At 35.1% G+C, this 22900-nt stretch overlaps 1 protein-coding gene and 1 long non-coding RNA gene across 5 annotated transcripts in view; one reads left to right on the top strand and one right to left on the bottom strand.

Moving 5' to 3' along the window:
- The window catches only part of IGF1 (insulin like growth factor 1), a 54652-nt gene extending 35885 nt beyond the window's left edge, over positions 1 to 18767 (bottom strand). The window contains exons 1-3 of one of the 3 annotated variants that reach the window (XM_040560621.1): positions 18501 to 18767; positions 14028 to 14184; positions 10556 to 11382 (exon numbers count right to left, since the gene is read on the bottom strand). In XM_040560621.1, coding sequence (XP_040416555.1) covers positions 11216 to 11382; positions 14028 to 14184; positions 18501 to 18563 — 387 coding nt within the window. In that variant the 5' untranslated portion in view covers positions 18564 to 18767 and the 3' untranslated portion in view covers positions 10556 to 11215. Of the gene's footprint in view, positions 1 to 10555; positions 11383 to 14027; positions 14185 to 15997; positions 16084 to 18500 lie in introns of those variants that run through there. The other 2 variants (XM_040560619.1, XM_040560620.1) reach the window with 2 other exon arrangements.
- LOC121071865 overlaps positions 1 to 21212 on the top strand; it is a 74149-nt gene extending 52937 nt beyond the window's left edge. The window contains exons 6-7 of one of the 2 annotated variants that reach the window (XR_005820831.1): positions 2475 to 2534; positions 20580 to 21212. This is a non-coding gene — a long non-coding RNA (uncharacterized LOC121071865). The remainder of the gene's footprint in view (positions 1 to 2474; positions 2535 to 20579) is intronic. The other variant, XR_005820830.1, reaches the window with a different exon arrangement.
- Positions 21213 to 22900: the final 1688 nt, after the last annotated feature.

Raw genomic sequence — 22900 nt, 5'->3', positions numbered from 1 at the left:
TTCCTGGTCAGTGCTTTGCTGATGCCCTACACAGTGACTGGCATTTCTGCAACTCAAAAATGAGGTAATTTCTGTTGCTACAATGGCAGCAGAAAGAGGCTCATGATGCTTTGGAAGGGTGTTTAGGTTTGAATAAAAATAGAGGAAGATTTGGTTGCTTTTGATTCCAGCTCTCTTGTCAAAAGTGCTTTGTTAGCTCAGGTAGGATAGAGCATATTTCCCCTATATAAAGGGACAGTACTATGTGACTGTATCTCTAGGTTAAATTCACTGACATTTGTATTCTGTTTTCAACATACAAAGCATGAGCAGAAATTTTGTAATTACTTTGCAAAGTGGATCCTTGCCATTTCCAATTGGATGTGCAATTAATAGACCCAAAACCTTATAAATGCTCAGAGTAACGTGTAATTTCCTGAGAAATTGTGGGATATAATATATTTATCTGAGTGCAACAATCAAATACTTCTGCGATGAGCACTCTAGAAGAGTTTATGAGGAAAATATTAATTGTTTTATCTGTACTATTTGGATCCTGGAAATCACTAGGGCACAAGACCACCCATTACCTAATGAAAACAGAATAAATATTTGAATGGTTTGTTCCTTCTCCCAAGAATCATGCATCCTCTGTAACTATGAACACTTTTTTTTTTAAAAAAAAGAAGACTGTAGTCATTTAATGACAGGCTATAACGTAATGTTAAACTGATTTGCCTGTGGACATGTAAAACGACAAAATTAAGGCTAACATCTCCTGATTTTAAGGGATTCATAAGACCAGTTCCAGTCATTAGCTTTTTCATTAAGCACTTGTGTTTGAGTTACAGCACATATTTAAAAATGCATTTAATTTATTCACTCCTGCATTATTTATGGTTACACAAGCAAATACCTTTTCTTAAAAAAAAATGTGGATTCTCCTAGTCCTTATGCTACACTGTATTTAGAATTACTGTAATAAATTTAGATGCTGTCAGATGCTGTCACTGCAGTGGAAACTAAGTCTAAGTCAGAAGTATGTGGAATTCCAAAATAAGACCTCTTGTGAATATAACTCCTAAAGAATTTTGAGATTTAATTATAGTTTTCAGTTTAGAAGACAAAGCAAACAATAAAATATGAATTATCTCCAAGTTCATGTAATGATCATTGTTTTTCTCATGTTCATTCTTTGTCCCATACTGTTTGTGATCCACATTCAGTCTTTGGCATCTTGGAAATGAGGTTAGTAGATAGGTAGCATTTATAGTCCCTTTAACCACTGTCAGTTCCAGAATGCCTCTTAGAATATTTATTCAGATTCAGCCTTCATTATTTTTAGCTCACTTGGGAAATTATTAGCCTTCATCTGATGCTTCACGTACTTATGCTAGAAATAAGAAGATTTCATACTAAGCGTATTAGTATGTTTCACGTCAGAGAGGAAGCTAAGTCATTATGCCAATTCTTATTTTAAAGGGCTTTTAATAGTGATAGCTTTTTCACAAGCATTCAATAAGGTCCATAAGCAAAATTTAAAGAAGTGGCTAAGGACTCTGACTCCTATTTCCAAAGACACTGAAGAGATCAAAAACACAGGTATTTGCCTAGGAGGAGTCTAAAAAAATTGTCTAGGACCATCTATCACGGATTTTTGTGAAAGTTAGACACAGTTTCTTTCGAAAATCTCTCGAGTGTCCATCTGCATCTTGAGTGCCTAAAAACCATTGAAAATCTGCTTCATATGCCTTTGGGAACCTCCAAGGTCTCACTGGCTTTTCATGAGACTCACGCTCATTTTTGAAAATAGATCAACACTTCTAAAAAGTTAGGCCTTAATCTTTTAGATGTATGCACCTAGCTGCCACAAAACCCAGACCAATTTAGGCATCTCAACAAGCACTAATACATGAAGAACTGGTATTTTTTGATAGTTTATGCCCTGCATGAATGGTAGACGAACTTTAAATTTACACTACAAACCTCTCAGGCTGATTTGAAAGAATGTTAAAAATAAGTTTTTTTGTGTGTGTATTTACCCTTTTCCCATCAGGCACAAGTAGTGTCTATTAATCGCATAAGAGAAACCCTATTTGTTATATTATATACAGAGGGAAAAATATCAAAAGTTCAGCTGGTAGTTCCTAGGAAAAACATATGACTGGTTTGAATACAGTCAAGGGAAAATATCTGTGGTGCAATGGTGCTTATGGCCAAAAGACCTAAGAAAATCAATGATCAGTGTTTTCTTTAGTGAACATGGATAATTCCTCAAATTAACTCACACTATCCTCAATGCATTGAGCCAAAGCCAATTAAGTCAGCAGATAACCTTGAGTTAGTATCCATTGATTCTTGACTGTGGATTGTGAAGTGAAGAAAACCCTGGACAAGGCCAGCCTAGATTATTAGCATCACATTCTAAATAAAATAAATAAATAAAAATAATAAGGTTTCTTAAGTTTTTTTTTTAATTTATTTTATTTTTGAAGATCAATTTCCTCAAACCAACATCTGGACTTGGACATCAGAATTTTGGAAACAATGCATGAGTAAGTTTTCACTATTTTCTCCCTCTTTGGTAATGTATTTCTTCCTTTATTATACTATATAACAGCTTTCCCTGGACAAATTCTTTTCTCTGTGATACAGATCTGCAGATACACACTTTTTAAATACTATATCTTTGGGGGGAAAAAAAAAAAAATGGGGCATGCCCACCTATTTCATAATTCAAAGACGGTTCAGGTAATTCATTTGGTTATTTGATTCTTTTTGGTTTATTTAATTTATTTGATTCTTTTTTTGTTATTTGATTCTATTTGTCCAAAGAAGGGCTACTAAGACCTAAGGCTTACTAAGGACCTAGAGGGTCCCTTATGAGGAGTGGCTGAGGTCACTAGGCCTGTTCAGCCTGGAGAAGGGGAGGCTGAGGGGAGACCTCATCGCGGTCTACAGCTTCCTCACGAGGGGGAGTGGAGGGGCAGGCGCCGATCTATTTTCTTTAGTGACCAGTGATAGGACCTGCGGGAATGGTGTCAAGCTGAGGCAGGGGAGGGTCAGGGTGGATATCAGGAAGAGGTTCTTCACTGAGAGGGTTGTCGCGCACTGGAACAGACTCCCCAGGGAAGTAGTCACTGCACCAAGCCTGTTGGAGTTTAAGAAGGGTTTGGACTGTGCTCTTAGTCATATGGTCTGAATTTTTGGGTAGATCTGTGTGGTGCCAGGAGTTGGACTTGATGATCCATATGGGTCCCTTCCAACTCAGGATATTCTGTGATTCCATGATTCTTGATTGGGGCTTAATGTCTAATTTATTCAAAAAATATCAGAGTATAAGTTTATATTTTAAAGGAGCAGCAGACAATAATAATATCACCACTTATAATTTCTGCTCATTTTATTAGGCTTCATCTTGATGATAATAGGAAATAGTTGTCTCTTACAGTATCAACTATGACTGCTTTCAAAAACTAAAATACAGTGACTATGTAACAAAATTATAGTAGGTCACTTAAAGCCATTGGAAATACAGTTGTAGAATTTTATTCCATTGTTTGTAAAAAGAAAAATAAGAGTCAAATTACATGAAAATGTCTTCCTACTGTTTTTTGAATGATTATACTATTTAGACCCCTCCACTTTCTGAAATAGTTGTATCTTGGGATAGCTATATTGTCTACTGTATCTAATTCCTTGAATAAAGGCAGAATTTTAGAAGTGTATGGAAATCATTCATATGAGTATCTCATTACAAGATCAACCCTCGTGATTTTTAGATGTGGAAGTCAATGCATACTTGTGTAGTGAGAGAACAATGTGGAAACACTACCCTCATTTCTACTCACTTTCCCTCAAGCCAGACTAACTGGTACAATGCATAATATTAAGGCTAACCTGAAAGAAATTAAATTGTATACCTATTTTTTCATACCAAATATAAATCATCCTCTCTGTTGTTTATTTGTTTTTGTCCTGTTCTCTGAATGTTTTAAAAGAATACAAGTTGATAGTTTCTCAAGATCTAAACAACCTGAAGTACAACTCCTACCCTCATAGCTAGTTTGGAAATTTTAACTTTACAGAAGGTCATGGAATGCAATTATCTTTGGAGTGATTCTATACTGTTTTTCTGTTGCCTTGGATGAAGAGAGTAACTCAAGCAAGAAAAGTAGAAGAACTTTTGTGCTCTTAATTCAACTCAGTGGATGTCTAACTACCTCAGGCAAGGTTCTGTCTTATTTATTTCAGTCATATATTTTCTTTTATAGCTGAGCTCAATATGTCATCAGTAGCTATTGTTTAAATTTTCTTTTTTTTTAAATTGCTTTATCACTGAGAATCTCAAAACAGTACTTGAACACCATTCTGTGTTCTTTCTCCATCATGATACTTTATGGCACAGCACTCTAATGGAGAAATTGCATCATTAAAGACCTACGATTTTCATGTTTAGATGTCACTCTAGGTTTTAAATATTACTATTGTCTGAATGTCTTAGAAAACTGCTAGGCCACGTATATTAACAGGACTAGGAAAGAATTAGTGTGAACAGCAGTGTAAAAAATTGCTTCATTATCTATGCATGGATAGGTGTACCTTCTCTCATGATGCAGGAATAAAATAAGAAAGTGTGTTACTTAGTATGATGTGTAAGAGTATATTCCATCTATTATATCAAGAAAGAAAAGATAGGCTTTTCCTTTTTACTGTATCAGAGTAGAGTACAGTCTCCAGCAGAATTCACACTTAGTCAAATTAATGACCTGGTAGTTCTTAAAGGAGGCCAAAGGTGCAAGCCTAACTGGTGTAACCTGCATGAAGTACATTCTGTGTCATTGCTGAATTGCATTATATCATGGTAGCTAAAATGAGCTTGGGATTTGCTTTGATCTGAAATCTGGTCCATATGAGTGCACCCTTATCTCCACTTCAGAGTTGCTGACGTATGGCTGTAAATAGATTAATACCAACAAATGTAGGCTCTTAATGGAGGGTCCTTATTCAATTAACTTAACTAATTTAAGGATGCAGTTACTATAGCTTATTTACTTAATTTAGCAGAGAAGAACAGGCATGTTCTATGGCATATCTATAACTTACAGAAAGCTCTGAAAGTTTCAAACTCCTTTCACAGACTAGAATAAGCTTGAGTGGGTTCCTAACTCCAATATCTCATTTAAAAGCCTAAAAGTAGATGGAGTGAATGTTAACCAGGATCTCCTCATGTGTATCGGACCAAGCTCTTCTTAATCTTGATCCCTCAAAAAGGTTCAGTCTGTATGTTGATAAATGAAAATTAAATGTTTGTCACCGACTGTCTAGAAAGAACTGAATTTAAAAGAAACTTTTGTCTGAAAAGTGAAAGAAACAATACGATCATCAATATACAATGCAAATGAGCGGTTTTCTAATTCCTCTATCCTTCTCCATATGAATCACAGAGGAATAACATCACCTATTCTTCCTACTTTTTTATCCTCCCTTAAAAAGAAAAAAAAGTCAGTAAGGAATAACTTCATTTTTTTGAATTTAAAAATGTAAATAGGGTCATAATGCAAATGATTTCAGCAATATCTCTGTTTTCATTCAGTGCCCATAGATTTAGAGTATAATGCCAGAAGCAATTAGAAAAAAACATAAGTGTTCTAAAATCAAGTATAGATGGTGTTTTTGTGTTTAATCTTAGCTATATATTTCAGGAATAAACATGTCTTTTATTCAGGGCATGTATTTGCCAATAATACATCTGATTAAACTAGGAAAATTAGACATACTATCAGTAGCTTGCTCCCAAATTACACAAGAAGAAATTAGATACATTTTCAGTAGCTTGCTCTCAAATCTCTTCAGTCTATGAGTCACCAGATTCTTCCTGCCAAACTAAATATGTCTGTGAAAGGCTGGAAACTTTAATGGAAAGAAACATAAAACTTGAAATACGTAGGAAAAACTAAGTTTTTTCATGGAAGACCTGTTGACTAGTAATTCAGGAATTCAGGGGATGTAGAAACAAATTATAACATCTTACTTGACTACAGAAGTTTCAAGGTATGAAGTGTATTCATTTTAAACTTGCAATGTTAACCTAAAATAGATGTCCTTATTAGCTTTCACGTAACCTAAAGTAATCAATGAAGAGTTACAAAAAGAAGCTATAAAAATTTCATTGTAATAGTAGAAGCTTTTATCCAGTCATTTCTACGTGTCTGAGCTAAAAGAAATCTTCACTTTAGTTAATGCAAGTCTGAAAAAAATCTCTTTAAAAATATTGTTTTAAATACTGACTTGTGAAATACAGAGTTTGTGTGTGTAATTTAAGATTTTGTCCATTGCCTTAGTAGGAGGTAGCTGTTAATGAAAATTCAGCTGAAGTCAAAACAATTTTCAGTAGTATTTACTTTCCTTAGAAGCTGCTGTTTATGTGTTTATGCTGCTGGGGTGTTACTTTGGAGATAGAAATAGTTACTAGGTATTGTTAGAATATTTACTTTCTAAAAGAAAACCGTTTTGTTCACAGAGCTGAGCTGAATCAGAATGGTCTGAGCCAACCCCTTCTTTTTTCTGCTTACTCAGCCTTGTACAAATTTATGTTCATCACACAAAGACACAAACATTATAAACAAATATTTGTATACCAAAAAAGTCATATAGTTTCAGATTCGGGTCTGGGCCATAGGTTTCTAAAGGTAGTGCTTTAACAGGACACTCATTGCCAACTTCTACACCTTTACGGGAACATACGGAAATGAAAGGGTCTGCTGTTTGCAGACAGCAAACTCCACATCATTCTCTTACTCCGCAACAGTTGTATTTCATAAATGGGAAATCTGAGATCACAGCTGAATTTCAAAAGTAAGATTGTAAATAGATAAATGTGCTGTAGACTCAGAAATAAGAAAGATGAGCCCTAACAGGTATAACTTTGTATTGCTTCTATGGTATAGGTAAGCTGATCAGTTTTAACTAGTAAAGGATTTGGTATGAGGTAAGCAAACAGCTTACATGCTGTCTTTTAAGAGCAAGAACATTGAAAACACATTAAAGCTGACCGTACATTGGATTCCGTCAGAAAATACAGCAAGTGTCTAAGACTTGTGTCTGCTTCAGATTTTGTAGGAATTTAAGTTTACTAAAGGAATTCAAAGCAGTTCTCTAAGGAATTCCAAAACAATTTTCCAGGAATTGGCATTGGAGAGGCAATCAGAAATTTAACCTACAAATCACTTGGATAAAATTGACAAGATAAGCTCACCTGTGTAATTTGCTTAATTCTTAAAGATGCTGAGACAAAGATAGCATTTCAATTTTCTTACTTTTTGCTTACAGTAAGAAAAGCAATTTCTCCTATCATTCTGAAAGTTGTGTGTTAAACAGTGTTTAAGGTGCCTTTTGATTGAAGTAGGCAACTTTTACTGACAGTGACAATGTAGAATTTTCTATAACTTGAAGTTACATAAGGGTCAGCATACATTGTGCCTCTCCAAAGGCTATGGATGTGTTAAAATTCTTGCTTTCAGAACGTCATTTACTAAAGCAAACATGAAATGTGTCTGTCACTTAAACAATTGACCTAGTACTTGGGCTGTATCTTGTGCAGTAACTTTACATGAAACATAACACCAAAAAAAAAAAAAAAGTATGAATTGAAGGCCTTTTCTTCTTCTTGACATGGAAGATCCTGCAGTTATTAACAGGGATAAACTTAGCATAAAATTTTCAACTAGCATACATTTGTGGTATTGCTTTCTTTCGTCTAAAGTTTTAGAACGAGAAGTGAATTAACCATTGGTTACTGCTTTCGTGTGTTGTCATATTTTTCATCAAGTTAAGCTTGTAACATAAGGAAATGTTGACATTTGGGTATGGTTTTATAAATAAGTTCAGGGGCATCTTTTTTCAGCAAAGCTCTGAAATGAAAATGGCTTTAAGTCTCTACTTGATTTTCAGTGATGTGAGAGAGTTTGGAACAGATGTATAAAAGCTGAAGTGCTGAATAAGCTTTAGAGAAATGGCTGTATGAACTTCCTTCTTTGAATGAGTACTCTGTATAGATTGCCCTAGATGCTGAAGTAGTTAATGCAAAAGGTTTTAATTAAGAGGCTGTGGTTCTGGTAAAGTGAATAATTTGCTTCGTGACAGTTCCTGCTGTTGATCAAATATTGAAAATGTGTTATTAATACCAGGACAAATGAAGAGGTCCATATGAAAAGGTTTTGGCCAATTACATAAAGTATATGCCAGAATTGGAGTCAGTGAAGGGTTTTTCTTGGTATTTAAGATTCAGTGGAACAGTAAGAGGGGCAGCTATGCCAAGAATTAATGCTGATCTTGCCAAGTGCTTCTTTGAGTGACTCTATCCAACATGAGACTAAACATTGTATTAAATATGCATATAGCTAACAGCAGTTAAGGAATGAAATGTCATATAACAGCTTTCTGCTATTTGAGACCAAATGTGAAACTTGGTCTACTGCATAGATAAAGGCAAACATCATAAAGTGCATTAGCATCTCCTATGTCTAACAGCTAACAAGGATACATACATTCAACGTCTGGAGGACCTGTACTTACTTGGTTTGGTAGTAGGGACTTCTTGCAGAGATGTTTCAGTATGAAATTTTGATCAATGGTTTGCTTCCACTCAGCTCATTTAAAATTATAATTATTACTGCAGTCCCTCCTAATAAAATCCTTGGAGACCAGAGAAGAACCAGCTGTAGAGGAAAACTGTATGTAAAGACTAACTTTCGTCTGTTTTGGAGGCTAAATATTCCCAAACTCCCTTTCTGATGTGTGGAAAGAGTAGGTGGAACCTCTCTGTTGTTACAGAGGTTGCTTAAGATTAACACTTCCTAGCCTTTCTTAATGCGGTAAAAAAGGACAAAATTCTTTTAAAGACTGGCATGTTTTCCAAGAATTTCCTCAATGATTACTACAGGGGGGAACAGAGCAAACGTGTCAGTTATTTGACTATACAGTGATTATTACTCTGGATGCCACAGCCACAGACTTGTGTCAATAACCGTGCCTGTATTTCTGGTTCCCTGAGCAGTTACCATCTGGACCTGGCTAAAGCCAGCCTTAGCTCCTTTCCAGACTAAAGCTTTCCTGTAAGACATAAGGAACCTGGGGATAAAAACTGAGGAATACATTGAAGTCTTCCATGTTTACAAGATTTGGACATGGATGGGGCACATAGCCAGACTAAGGAACTTAAAAACATTCTCAGATCTTCCTTCATGAACATGGCCAGGATGATTAGCATTTCTTTGCAGAGTTTTGTAAGACTGTCACTGCACCTGTAGACTATGTCTACTGCAACTTTTCAGCACTCCACTCCTGGGCTGGTAATATTAACGTTCCTTTCAATCAGGGACACACAGAGGAGCTAATGACTCATAATTCCTACAGGTATGGAGTAGTTAAAGAACTGAGTGCCATGCCATCTCTTGTAATTACAATGATAGGTTTGACAAGCCTAAAAACTTTAATAGCATCTTAAAAGCAGACTTCCCAATGTAAACAAGAAGTAGTTAGTTAAAGGGAAATGGAAGAAGCAACAAGATTGCCTGTTGCTAGGCCCCTTATTTCCTCCTCTGTAAGGCAGCAGTTCCTCCATAGATACGTTAGTTCTACAAAGCAGTAAGATTCCAGAACGACTCTAATTGCTCAAAGTTATGTTCACTGTCTTTTCCTGATTTCTGATGATTATAACTGAGTATTTTTATGCTGCTCGCAGTTGGGGATATTCCCAAGGACGCTGCACAATTATGATTGTCTTAATGTTACTAATAAGTAGAAAAAATATGTCCAGGTTCATCCTCAAAGCAGTTGACACTGTGAGCCTTATTCTTGAAACCAGAAAAGTCTGTGTCTTTTATGAGATTCGTACTTGTATGTATGGAAGCATGTGCCAGGTTATTCTCCACAATCTGAAGAATATCAGAGGAACTAGATGGTGTCAGGTGTCTAAATTCAGCTCTTCCTTTTCTATGGAAGTAGTGCTTCAGAGGATGCTCTTTAAGCCCGAAGTGTTTTTTCATTTTTTAACAGTTTTTTTTTTAATTCATGAAATTGATACTCTGTGCCATTGCTTCAAATAACTATTGCCATCTAAGCTGGCCTTTAGAAATTAAAATGACCAAAAATATCCAAAGAAATAAGAAATCTATTTCTTTATTGGCATTCACATGTACTGTTAGCTAAAGTAATATCCATTTAGTGGGAAAGGAAAATGCATATTTTCAAAGGAGAAATAACTGGATAAAAAAGAATATAGCATATGCTCCTTAGAGCAAACTACACTTGCTGTCTTTTCTCAGGAAAAAACATGAGCTAGAATGAATGACTGTCTATCAAATTCAACTTGTATGAAGAAAAAAAATGTTTTAATCTCTTGTTTGATTAACATATAAATTCTTGTGATAAGACTAGACTATTCAAACAAAATTTGTCCCCTTCCTGAGCTGTCTTTTCTGTATGTTTTCTGTAATCTGTACGTTCAGTTTCTCCTACATTCTTTGCCTTCAGCATTTTTTATTTTATTTTTTGTTATAGCAGTGGAGTAGTAGACCTTTCTAGGCATTAACATTCAAATGAACATGGCAGGCATCCCACTTTGTTTCATGACTGTTAAATCCAGTTTTTGATATTGAAGGAGCATTAACTGAGAAGAGTTGTGTCTAAGTGTAGCCACTTGTTTTCTTTTGGAGGTTCAGCTACAAGGAACAGCAAGCTGTGGCCAGGCTCCCTGTTGGTTGACTTCTCCTAACATAAGCTAGTGTGTGGGAACTTTAATGACAGAAGTTCTACTAGAGAGATGTTGCTAGATAGGTGGCAACAAAACTTCTCTTCACTGCTGAATCCTGCGAGGGGGAAGAAGCTGTCCAAGAAATAGCCAGTGCTGGCTGGAGTTAATTGTGACCAAGAAAAAAAGCAGATGTTCTGTTTCGGGATTTCTGCAGTGTCCTCCCCTAAATAACTTAAAAATACTCCTTGCTAGTCCACCTCATGAAAAACAGGAGTGATAGAAACAGCTTTTGACTTCCACTTGAAGTCAATAATTGTCTTTGTGTTTGGGAGGCAGCCGGGGCATCTCTTCAAAATCTGTGAAGAATTTCCTTTTATAGCTAGGAAGTTAGTTTTCATGGGCAGAGTAGACTATATAAAGAAAAAAAATTATTCTAGTCCTAGCACTAGATGTAGTCTTGTGGTTGTGGAGTAAAGAGCTTCAACATAAAGTAACACAATTAATTCTATCTTTGTTTCCACCCACAACTCCCAAAGAATAGTCAGAAGCTTTGACCTTGAATCTGAACCAGGAGTTCCACCTCAGCCAAAAGGTTTTCTTTATATTTGGAGTCTCTAGTGAAGAAAACCTTCTCTCACAGCTATTTCCTGAGTGAGTTAAAGACAAACATAACCATTGATTATACTTTATATAAAGGAACAAGAGAATGAGAATAGAAGGCTTAAAATGCAATTTAAATTGACATCCACTTCACTGTAAAAGAAAAAGGTTCACTGGATTTTTACTTTTGCAAATGATGTAGTCTTTTTTAAAGTACCATGAAACAGAGCAACATTTATAGCTTCCAGTAATACCTTGTGTTCTGGAGTATATTTGGTAAAAAAACTTGCTATGCTCACAACAGTGTTACTGGACTTACTTTTCTATAGTTCTGTGTTTTAGATTAAGATTTAACAAATAAGATAAAGGCTAATACAGATTAAATGACTACTTCATGAATCAGAAGTAGAGTCAGGTGTGAGGCACACATTACTTAGCACCCAACAACCTTGCATTAACTTCATAAAATTCCCATGGAATCTTGTGATTGCATTCTGTTAAATACAAGACTTTCCTAAAACACGGTGGTCATTCATTTGTAAAATCTTCCATTGGTCTCCGTACCAAATAAGGTAAAACTTCCTGGTGTCAACAATTGCATTAATTTCAAGTGAAAACTCAGAAGGTAGGCACACACCAAAGAAAACTAGAGTGCCTTTACTGATGCCAAACAAAACTCAGCATTGGAGGGGTTTTGAACTCCTTTAAAACTTCAGAAACCCATCTTCGTATTTTCAAGTAAGGGTCATCTAGCTCAGGGAATGTAGAGATGTGAAACAAGTTGTGTAAGTTTAGAACAACTGAGATTGAAAACAAAGAGAGTTTTTGCTGATAATTAGCATTTCACAATTTTTTATCTTGAGGAACATGAAGAGTACACAGAATTGTTGTCAGATTGTTTGGCAGTACCGGCCATATTTTCAGTAAGCAAGTGTGATAGTTCTCTGAACAAGTGGCAAACATTTTGCCAGGAGACAAATGACTGGAAAAATGTCTAAGATACATGCACAGTTAAAAAAAAAATGCTCTTCTGTTCTAACAATATATTGTTTCATTGTTTTCTGGTGTAAGAACAAGAAGGGGAGAAGAAAGTCTTCCATTACATTCCTTCTAACTACAAAAAGAAAGTATATGTAGGCTACTCAAATAGCCCATTAAGAGTAACTCAGCTGCTGATAAATGCAACAGATTGTGGTGTTCAGATGAACAAATAAAGAAAAATGTAAATTGCTTTATGAGAGATTCTAGTATTTTTGATATTGTGTACAGTATCAGCATGCTAAGTTAAGCAGCACTGTAGAGCAGATGCTGATTTCTGATAGCTAACACATTGAATACAGAAAAGAAGGGTTCTTTAATGAATTATTGTGCATATACAAAACTAAGGCTCCCAGTTTCAAAGGGTAAACTTTAATAGAAAGTCTGAAGAAGAAAGTGAAAAAGTTAGCAACTTGTTTGTAGAGACTATCTGGATTTTCTGTAAATTGAAGGTCCAAGAATCTGGATTTCCTCAATTCTATTTTTATTGCAAGCAAGGAGAAAAATCCTGAAAGCAATAACTCCATGAGTAGAAATGAATAGGAATGGTGTGGGGGGAAACTGATCAGAAAAACAAAAGCGATATCTTGGAAGGCAAGAATTAATAGGATGAAATGAGGATTGAAAAAGGTGGTGGTTTTTTGTTTGTTTGTTTGTTTGTTTTGAAGGGGAACTGAGGTCCTGAAAGACAGATAACTTTAGACAAGAATAACCAGTTACACCATATTGTTAGGAGTAAACACAGAGAAAACACAGTAAAATCAGAGGCTCTAAGAGCACAAATTCGTACATGTTTTGAATAAGTATATTCATGAATGAGTTAAATGAATGAGCTACAGTTTTCATTAATTGTATGATATATGAATAACAAATAGCAGATAATTAGAAATAGATTTTCATTATTTATGAATTGTGTACTTCTTGGTTTTGATAACACTTGTAAGAAGCTACTAAGAGCTTTGCACAATCTAAAATGCAGAGAAGGAAAAGTATTGTGATGTTTACTTTCCAAGTATAGGTCTTGCTCCAAAAAGTTATTCAAATACTAATGTATCCACACTATTACAGACTTTATCTATCATTTGTAGTGGAATTATTCTTTATTATCTCATCATGAGTGCATTTTACTTCACCTGTACTTAACTGATATAGAATGTGGATACTTGGATGCAGTATCATTCCGCTTACTGCCTTCCAGCTTTTCTTTTTTCAAACCAGATGTTGAAGCTTTGTGTGTTTTAATATGATACAATGTGTACTTAAACTGTTTACGAGTCATCTGACATAACAGGTACATGCAGTTCTGCCTCATGAATATCTTGGGTCTAGTGTGTCCTTTTATTCCCTTAATTTCAGTGGCAGGTCAGCAGAAAGCAGTAACATAGCAGGTGGGATAGCAGCAGCTGGGAAGCAGTTAAAAACAATGACGTCTGAAAAGTAAAATGCATCAAAATCTCATTGAGACTGATCATGGGTACACCTCTGTTCTTTACTGAGTCTTCATTGTCATTGAAGACTTGGGCATCTCTGAGATAGAGGATACTAGTGACACTTGGCAGCTTGATTTGATAATTCCTAAGTTTGCTTAGAGCAGTTACAAACTCTAACGGATTAAATGGAAAAGCTTAGGAGTTGAATGAAAAGGTTGACTTACTGAAGTAAAAGCCTCTGTCTCCACATACGAACTGAAGAGCATCAACCAGCTCAGCACCACACAGCGTTTCTGGGCCAGCAGCAACAGAACTGGTTAAGGTAAGCAAACACAGGCCAAGGTAGAAGAAATGAATGTAGGACACAGTATGCATCTTCACCTGCCAAGGAAGCAAAAGTACTGTGTCAGTTTCCCAACAAAGTCCTAAAGAAAATTACTCCAGCACCCTTGGGAGTTGAGAATGCATATGCACTATAATTTGTTAGACAATAAACACAGTATCAGGGTAGGCCTCACCATGAGGTTGCAACTCTACATATTCTAGAATATACATTTTGCAAACTGATGACTTACGTTACTGAGTGGTCTTGGTTCACATTCACAGGCAGTTAGAAAATGTTGTAGGAACTATGATTTATGCTCTTGCCAAGGGAGGATATGGAATAGTACAATAGACAGGCAAAGGGATCTGGGAAGCCTAGAACAATTAGGGTAAGGAAGACTAGACAACCTTGAATTGTTTTGTTTGGGTCCAGATAGTCTAAGAGGGAATATGACAGCTGTCTGCCAATATACTAGGGGATGTGGAGGTGGTATATGACAGACAAGTTATCTAAACTTAGAAAACAGCACTGGCATAAGACTAAATGGCTGTAAATCACATGGAAGGAAATTTGGCCCAAGAGGAAGAGGTTTTTTAATTATTAGAATTCTGTGGTTCTCCAGACACCTTGAAAATGAAAATACGAGCACAAAACAAAAGACATTTTAAGGAGCTTGCTAAAGTTACAGATGAGGTCATGTGGGACCTTACAGAGGAGGGGACCACACTGAATGATTCTTCCTGTCCTCTGTTACTAGCAAGTAAACATTTGGAAGCATTCAAGAAATTAAATAGAGGAGAACTAGTTAAGGACTTTTATTTGTATTTGATAGAAACAGGTATACTTTCACTGTCTGCTTAGGTCAAGTTTGGCTATGAGGTGTGAACACAGGTGATGATTTTTTTTCTCACATTTGGTTACAAACTGTTCTTTTCCTGGACTTATGATTGAAGAAGGGTCAATCCTTAGTGAGTGTAAATTTACACCATTCCATTTGTCTACTTCCTTTTGTATCAATGTATATCAACATGTCAAATAAGATAGCATTTTTTAAATAGTAGGAAAATCTATTTCTATTCAGTATCGAGACAGTGAAGAATGTGCTTAATGCATATTCTGAACTGATTTAGGTCATTTGCCAAAAATGTTAGTTTTAAAGGGTGTAAATCTGCATTTAATTTCATTCTATTGCAAGGTTGATGTTAGTGTTGCAGTCAGGTAAGAAGTTACAAATCATGATTGCTTGGCTTAAAACTGGCTTGTATTAGTAGACAAGTGCAAAGAACTGGGATAAAGTGATCAATCTCCTGAAGTTTCTTTCAGGGTTTCAGGGACTCTCTCCCCAAATTTTTTTCACTAAACTTTTGAAAAACTGATGAAACTATCTATTGTCTGTTCATATGAAAGCTGATTCAGTGGGGTATTGAGCTTTCTCTAGTTTAAGTCAATAATTTTCAAGAATTCTTTTTTTCTTGGCAAGGGATCTTAGCATCTTGCTGGATGAGTCCCCTATTTCAACTTAAGTCAAAGCTGAATAAGAGAAAAATTAGAAAGTCAGAATGTATCCCCCTTTTTTCCTGATAATATTTCCACTGTGAAAATAATGAGCAAATCTAATCTCAGGATATATCATAAAAAGAAAGAATAATTATTTTCCCATTCACAACAGTCTTTAGCCAACTTTGCCATGGAAAAAAAAAAAAAAGTTTTAATGCATGGACATGGCTTCAATGGCAGATGGAGGAAGGTCAGATGAATGAATAATGATAACACACAACATTATTTCCTGTAATGATTCCATATCTTAACAACATCAATTTCTTTTTTCCCTTGCCATATTTTTTAATTTTTAAGATTAATGTGATGCACCTGCAGTTTAAGATGGTTCCCAGTTCCTAGTTCTGAAGAGGTAAAGCAGAAAACTGTTTAGCACACAGGCTCAGAAGGCTGAAAGACATTATAAATACAAGAACATTATGTATTTAACAGTTTGTTCTTGTATAACTTGGTCCAGAAATAAACATAAATCTTAGACATTTAACAATTTTGTATTTTTTTTTTTTTTTAAGTCTTTTCAGCTGGGTTACATTTTAAGATAAATATCAGCACTGAACTACAACAAAACAGATTATCAACTGTTTTTCCTTTAGTGGAGGCCAAAAAGGCTGCACAGTATAAACCACAGAGAATTTCTACACTTTATCCTCAAATTTAAAAGCAGTCAAGAACTTGCAAACAAGTAAAAACTTTTTATTGGGGGGGGTGGGGTGGATGCACATGTTTCTACAGCTCAACCTTTCTTTAAAAAATAATCAAGTGCTATTTAATCAAAACTAATTCCAAAACATAGTTTAAGACTTTAACTTTACCTCATCATTTTAATTAAACATAACATTAGTTGATTCAATATGTTTGTGGTAAAATCACAGTTCCCATTATGTCTGAGGGGAATATTCTAAAGAAAATACAAAGTTGTAATACAATATTGCTTCAGGTCCTTTGCAAACAGGCAGAGTACTTGCAGTGTCCCAAGTCTAACTAGAAAGTTGAGAGTTTAAAAAGAAATGCATTGGCATGTGGGTGGGGTTTATTGAAGAATCTAATTACATTTGGAAATTGAATACAGGTTCAGGATGAGCCTGGTTAAGCACTTCTTTTAGTTGCATAGAATGACTGACCATATTTTCACAGCTGGAATTTCCTCTTTTTTTAGTAAAATAACCAGCTTTTGCTGCATTCCTCTTTTAATAGTCCAGAAGAGTGGCACCACAGAGGAATGTCATATATGAACACTCTACATCTCTTTTACATCTTAATTCTTATACACAGGTCCACTTCTTAGTACAAACTATCATTTGGCACAAGTTGTGCATAAGGATTCTTCACATCCCTGGTCATTTTAATAGCATATAAGGACACACAATAATTATAAATATCTAGAGGTGGGCAAAATTTTTATGGATAGTATATGCTATAGAAAAAATCAAGTTATATTCATTTTGATATGAAGTTGTTGGATCTAATTATTGAGTCATAGTAAGAGAAGTAACTAGTATGTAGTAATAGTATTCACTAGCAATTATTATATATTTATAAAGCATATGTACTTCAGAATGGATCAAGGTTTAAATACTGTTAACTTTGATTTTAAAAAAATCAGGGCTACATCTTAACCTAAATCAATATGATCCCCTGCTTCCAAGGAAGCTTGGCAGGATGCATCAGCTGAGCAACCAGCATATTACTTTTATATCTCTTAATGCTTTGCTCATAACCTTAAAAAAGTCATCTTCACCTTTCAAGTACAAACAGGCATCCTTTCCAATGTACATTAAAAGAATGGTTTCATCCATTGCAATTACAGACCTGCTTTTCTAAATCACATTAAGGAATGGGGTAAGTGTCTTTAAGTGTATGACATTCTAAAAAAATAATTAGGCCCTAAACAATTAAAAAAGAACTCTGTTAACTGCATAAGGGTGCTTGCAAACCACTAAAGAAAAAAAAAGTTCTTGAAGGATATAAATTTGCTGATAATGGAAAGTTGAACTAGGGCCAATTGACAGAAACAGAGGTCAATGCACCATCTGAAGCCAAATTTACCTAACGACAGCTTATATTAATGAGTAGAAATTCTAGGGTCATAACATGAAACTTCATATGCAAACTTTCCTGAAGCAGCCCTCCCTACAAGGGAAAACTTGGAGAAGAACATGTAGAAGAATTTCCATTTTCTTTATATACAGTTGCTTAAGCTATGCAAATATGCAAGGTCAGCAAGAGTTGCAGCTGGGTTCTAATGTAGAAAACAAACAGAACTTCAAATTTACTTTTAATTTATGAAAGAAAAAAAAAAAATCCAAGTAAATGCAACAATACTGCCAGAAAATTGCTGCAATGACAACATCTCTTAAAAGTTTCAGTGTGAAAGCATGAAGATTTTATTTATAATTGTGTATATTAAAACTGCAGAAACTTAACATGTGTACAATGCCTATTTTCCTATAAAAGCCTGCACCTGCAGAAAATTGCTAAAAGTTCTTGTCCAAAAGCATTAATTAACAATATAGACAATGATGTAATTGGACCCTTTAATAATGACATAACTGAAATATTGTGAAGTTCTCTGAATAGAAGTGACATTTAAGACATATATCTGCAATAGTTTACCCTTACAGTTATCTATGTAATTGTAACTATTACATACAGCCATTTTCCAGATCACATAAAATTGCATGTTCAGCAATTTATAAATAATTCTCAGTACTAAAATAATGTTATTGAAAAGTGCAGAATACTCTTCAAACCAGAAGCAGACAATACACAGTAAAATAAAACTAAAAAATTATTTGAAATAGTAATAAAGATTTACCTTCAAGAAATCACAAAAGCAGCACTTAACTAATTGTGTTGAAAGACTGTTGATTTTTTCCATTGCTTCTTAAAAGTGCAAAGTCTGGAAATGAATTTGTTAGCAGTAATGATGAGAAAAAAGAAATCCAGAGAGATGTGAGATGTTGAGAGCAATGTCACATTTCAATATTGAGGACTTTATTCCATTGCGCAGGCTCTATCTGCTCTGATTTTAGCAGTGACAGTGAGATTTAGCAAACAGAAGAGGGATTTAGAGAAAATCCTCACATTTATCTACATTACACAGACACTGTAGACAGGAAACAGCTGGGGGAGCATTTGCCTTCTCTCTCTCTCCCTCTTCTGGCAAAGTTACCGAGTAAGGACTTTTTTGGGCATGGTGACAAATAACATCATACCTTTGCATTTTAAAACTAGAGCACAGAAGCATATTTTTTTCCCTTTAAAAGAATGTGAATTAGTGACTGAGGGGTTAGCAGACAAAAAAGCTTATGCTGCCACGAAAAATAAGAAAATGTATTCTGGTTAACTTTCCGATGGCTATGTGTATATTTGTGTTTTTGTTTGCGTGTCTGCATTTCAAATACACAAAAACTTACATAGGTAAGGGCATTGTTTGTATACCTTTGCATTCCTCCCTCCATCTGTACACATTTTATTTATGCACAGAGACACAGATATTTTATTTATTTTATTTATTTTAACATAGAGAGACGGGGAGTCAATCTACTATTTTTTTAATGCGTATTTACATTATTAAACTTGGCACGCCTATATGCTGAGTAACAATTAAACCCTCCAACTCTCTGTGCTATTAACCCTAAAATAACAGCTTGCAATTTGCTAAAAGTAAAATAATTGTTGAGCATTACTTGTAAATAGGGCAAAATAGCTTTGTGATTTTTTAGCAACCACACAGAAGTCATATAATTTCCTAGAATTTACAGTACTATGAATGTAGTAACACAAGAAGCCCAGCTTCAGGGGCTTCTATGACTTTTATTTTAAATGTTCTGTTGTAATTATAAAGTGATTTCCCCTCTTTTCAGTAGTCATCTTCATAGTTACTCTTGATAATTTAAGTGACACTGGAAAAGAGAGAATTCAAACTAACTTACTTTGTTAGTTCTGTAATACCTAACTTTTGCCTTTTTATTTTTCCTCAATTATGAGTATATTATAAATAACACCAGCTGGCCAGCAACATGCTCTCACAGGTTATGATGTCATTCAAATCCCTCAACTGTGTTAGTGGCTTGCAATGTGCTCCAAGCCAGCTGTTTTTCTATTTATAATGTATGCTTGCATTTCAATGCTTAGCTATTGAGAATAAAGTTGTGATGCTGTTTTATGGATACAATTTGTACTTGTTAGCCTTTGATTTTGGAAGATGGCATTTTAAAAGTAGAGGATTAAATAAGACTGCAGCCAAATACATGTCACAGACAGTTGCATGTTGAGGTGCTAGCTGTACTCTATTATTGAAAATAACAATTGAGATCATATTGGCGTAGGTCCACTCTCAGTTTTCAGATCCACCTTGAACTATATGGTACTTGCCAGGCAGAAAGGACATGCTTAGTTATTAGTATCCTCTACAAATGGCTAATACTCAGCTCTGTGTAGTTTTAAGCTGTGTATGGTTAGCTAAGCTGATTGCTCTTTGGAAGGGGTTTACTCTAATGTAGTATAATGGTAGAATCACTGGGGGCTTTGAGGTAAGTTTGTTTAGTTGAGGTAATACCAACTACAATTTCAAGTATTCTAATACACATTTGTACTGCAGGCACTCTGTTTTAATATCTTGTTATATTTTATTTTTTCCTCTGCATTTCAGAGTTCATTGAACTCTACACATGTTCTACACTTACCTTGAGGATACCCAATGTAACTCACAGCACATGTATCATTTATTTCACCAGCCTATAGGAGAATGTGGGAAGTACATACTGCAGAGGGGTGCATGTAATTCTTCTTGCTTTTTCTTCTGAAATAACAGAAGGAATCCACACATTTATCAGTTCCCCACTGCCTAATCTTCAAACCCTCATTTCACTGCTTTTTTTTTTTCTCCCAGGTTTTACTATGCCTGTCTTGGTCATGACAGCAGCACTCAGTAGAAGATGGAATTTTGGCTTTCATGGTAGCCAAAGAATCGTGGTGTCTCTACATAACTGCTGATCCTCTTTCTTTCCATGGAGCCACTCTGAACTCTATACCGTCATTCTAGCCATCCAATCTCACTTTCCAAAGCACTTCACTTTTGTCGATTAGTTGTTGTTTTAAAGTGATACTGTGAAAAGATGGGAAAAGAGAATACATTCAAGAGAGGCTTTTGGTAGTAATTTTTTACATAGTCAGCGCAGTGCTTTTCTTCACAGACCATTCCATTTTTATTTATTTATTTATTTATTTATTTTCTAGAGAATAAAACATTCCTCAGGACGTATTTATCTGAGGATCACTACTTTCCTAAAATATAGCTTCTCTTCTGATTGTAGTATCATAGTCAGTATAGAAGTCTACTAACTACTGGAAATTTTTTAATTTCTTCTTTTTTAAATATAATAGCTTTTGAATTATAAACAATTTAGAATAAGTAAAGTATGATTTACTACTTAGTGACTGAGTGCAGTTGTACCTGTAAGCAACAGAATGTGCAGTAATCATAAAAATGCTCACAAAATATAATCAGCTCACCAAAAAAAAAAAAAAATGGAACAGGTATAGTTATTTGATATCAAAAGACACTAGCATGGATATCTTTGTTTGGCTTCTTAACTATAGCCCGGAGCAATGTAATATCCATAAAGATTTATGAAATATGTGAGATAATCAGATGTTTAGGAGTTTATGTGTTCTGATCTTTTATGTTCTCAACTTTTGCACTTTAATACTCCTATGATTTCATTAACATGCTGTAACTCTGTAATGCTCATTTGTTAGTCTTTCCAGGGAGAACTCTGTTTTATACAAGACAGCTAACAAAACTGTAATTAATCAATTACCTGAATTAATACATTATGCCTTTTAAAATTCTTCCTTAAAAGGTAGGAACATTGCCACAATGCCTGAACAATCCGAACTATAGTAAGGCAACCAGCATGACATCCTCTTGCACTTTCCTGTATTGGATCAATGTTACCTATATCCAGTTATTTGTTATCTGTAACAGTTTTTTCTTTTATTATATTGGGATTATAAGTCTTCTGGAACTAAGATAGAATAGACACCACCTTTATAGGGCTAAGAGCATGGTGGAAGACAAGATGAAAGAAGACAATTAGCACAGTGGTTGGTGAACAGATGTTCTTTATTATATGAAAATAGCAGTGACAATATCATCTTTTATTATGTTGTTTTAAAAGCATTCATCCTTCACAGAACAGACACAAATGCAATCAGATACAGTGAAGAGGTTTTTGATCCATATTGAATGCCATGGTAATGTGTCCCCTGTTCCTCCCAAAAGGCAGAAGACCCTTGTGAAGGAATGATGTCTTATCAGTCTTCCCTTAGCCTACTGACTGGCTACTGAACTCAGTTCACCACGCTAATGGGAACTGTGTATGTTATATATTTATATATATATATATGTTTAACTTTTTGAGGTCCCAATCATGATGCTAGGCATTAAAGGCAGTATTTGCCTAAATCTAGGCATTTAGTGTCATTTTTAGTGCTGTGGGATATCCTGCATGTCTTCCAGCTTCCACTACAGAGGGATATGTATTTCCCTGAGGTCTCTGTGTCATATCTGCTGATCCCATGTAGATTTCTTGGATACTTTGGGTCATCTCAGATGGCCTTCAGCACCTGTGTTTAGGTAAATGAACCCCACAAGGCGGCCTTATTTTGGCATGCTGATCTGGGATTCCTGTAAGCACAGTCTTTGGCCTGAGTATTACCTTTGGCTTCTTCATACAGATACTATGTCTTCTGTCATTTACTATTTTTGTGATCCATTTCTGAAGAGGTTTTAAAGTGGAGAATGTAACATTTCACTGAATTTCGGCATGATCTGAATGTAGTTTCCTTATTCTTTGCTTAGCCTCCAGCTTAAGGCCTTTTGGTTTGGAGCTGTCTCTTTTTATTTGCTTCATAAATCATCTTGCTTGCTTTTGGATAAGATAAAATGTTATTTACAATGTTAGTATTATTTCCTGAAACACACAAATGATTGTTTAGCTCTTACAGTCTCTAGTGAGTTATTTGTAAAATATTATGTGTTTGCTATTGGAGTTTAGCTTTCTTTTCTAGGAAACAACTCTGGAGAAAGGGGTGAAAGTGAGTATTTTATGAGTATGTTGCATTGAAGTTAGTGATAAGCCAGGTATACGTTGGAAAATTCCTTTCATCCAGTTAAAAGAAAATAGGAAATCAAGAAATGAATTATTC

This window comes from Cygnus olor, chromosome 1 (genome assembly GCF_009769625.2).
Source record: "Cygnus olor isolate bCygOlo1 chromosome 1, bCygOlo1.pri.v2, whole genome shotgun sequence".
Classification (NCBI taxonomy): domain Eukaryota; kingdom Metazoa; phylum Chordata; class Aves; order Anseriformes; family Anatidae; genus Cygnus; species Cygnus olor.
This window is presented reverse-complemented; position numbering and strand designations above follow the sequence as displayed.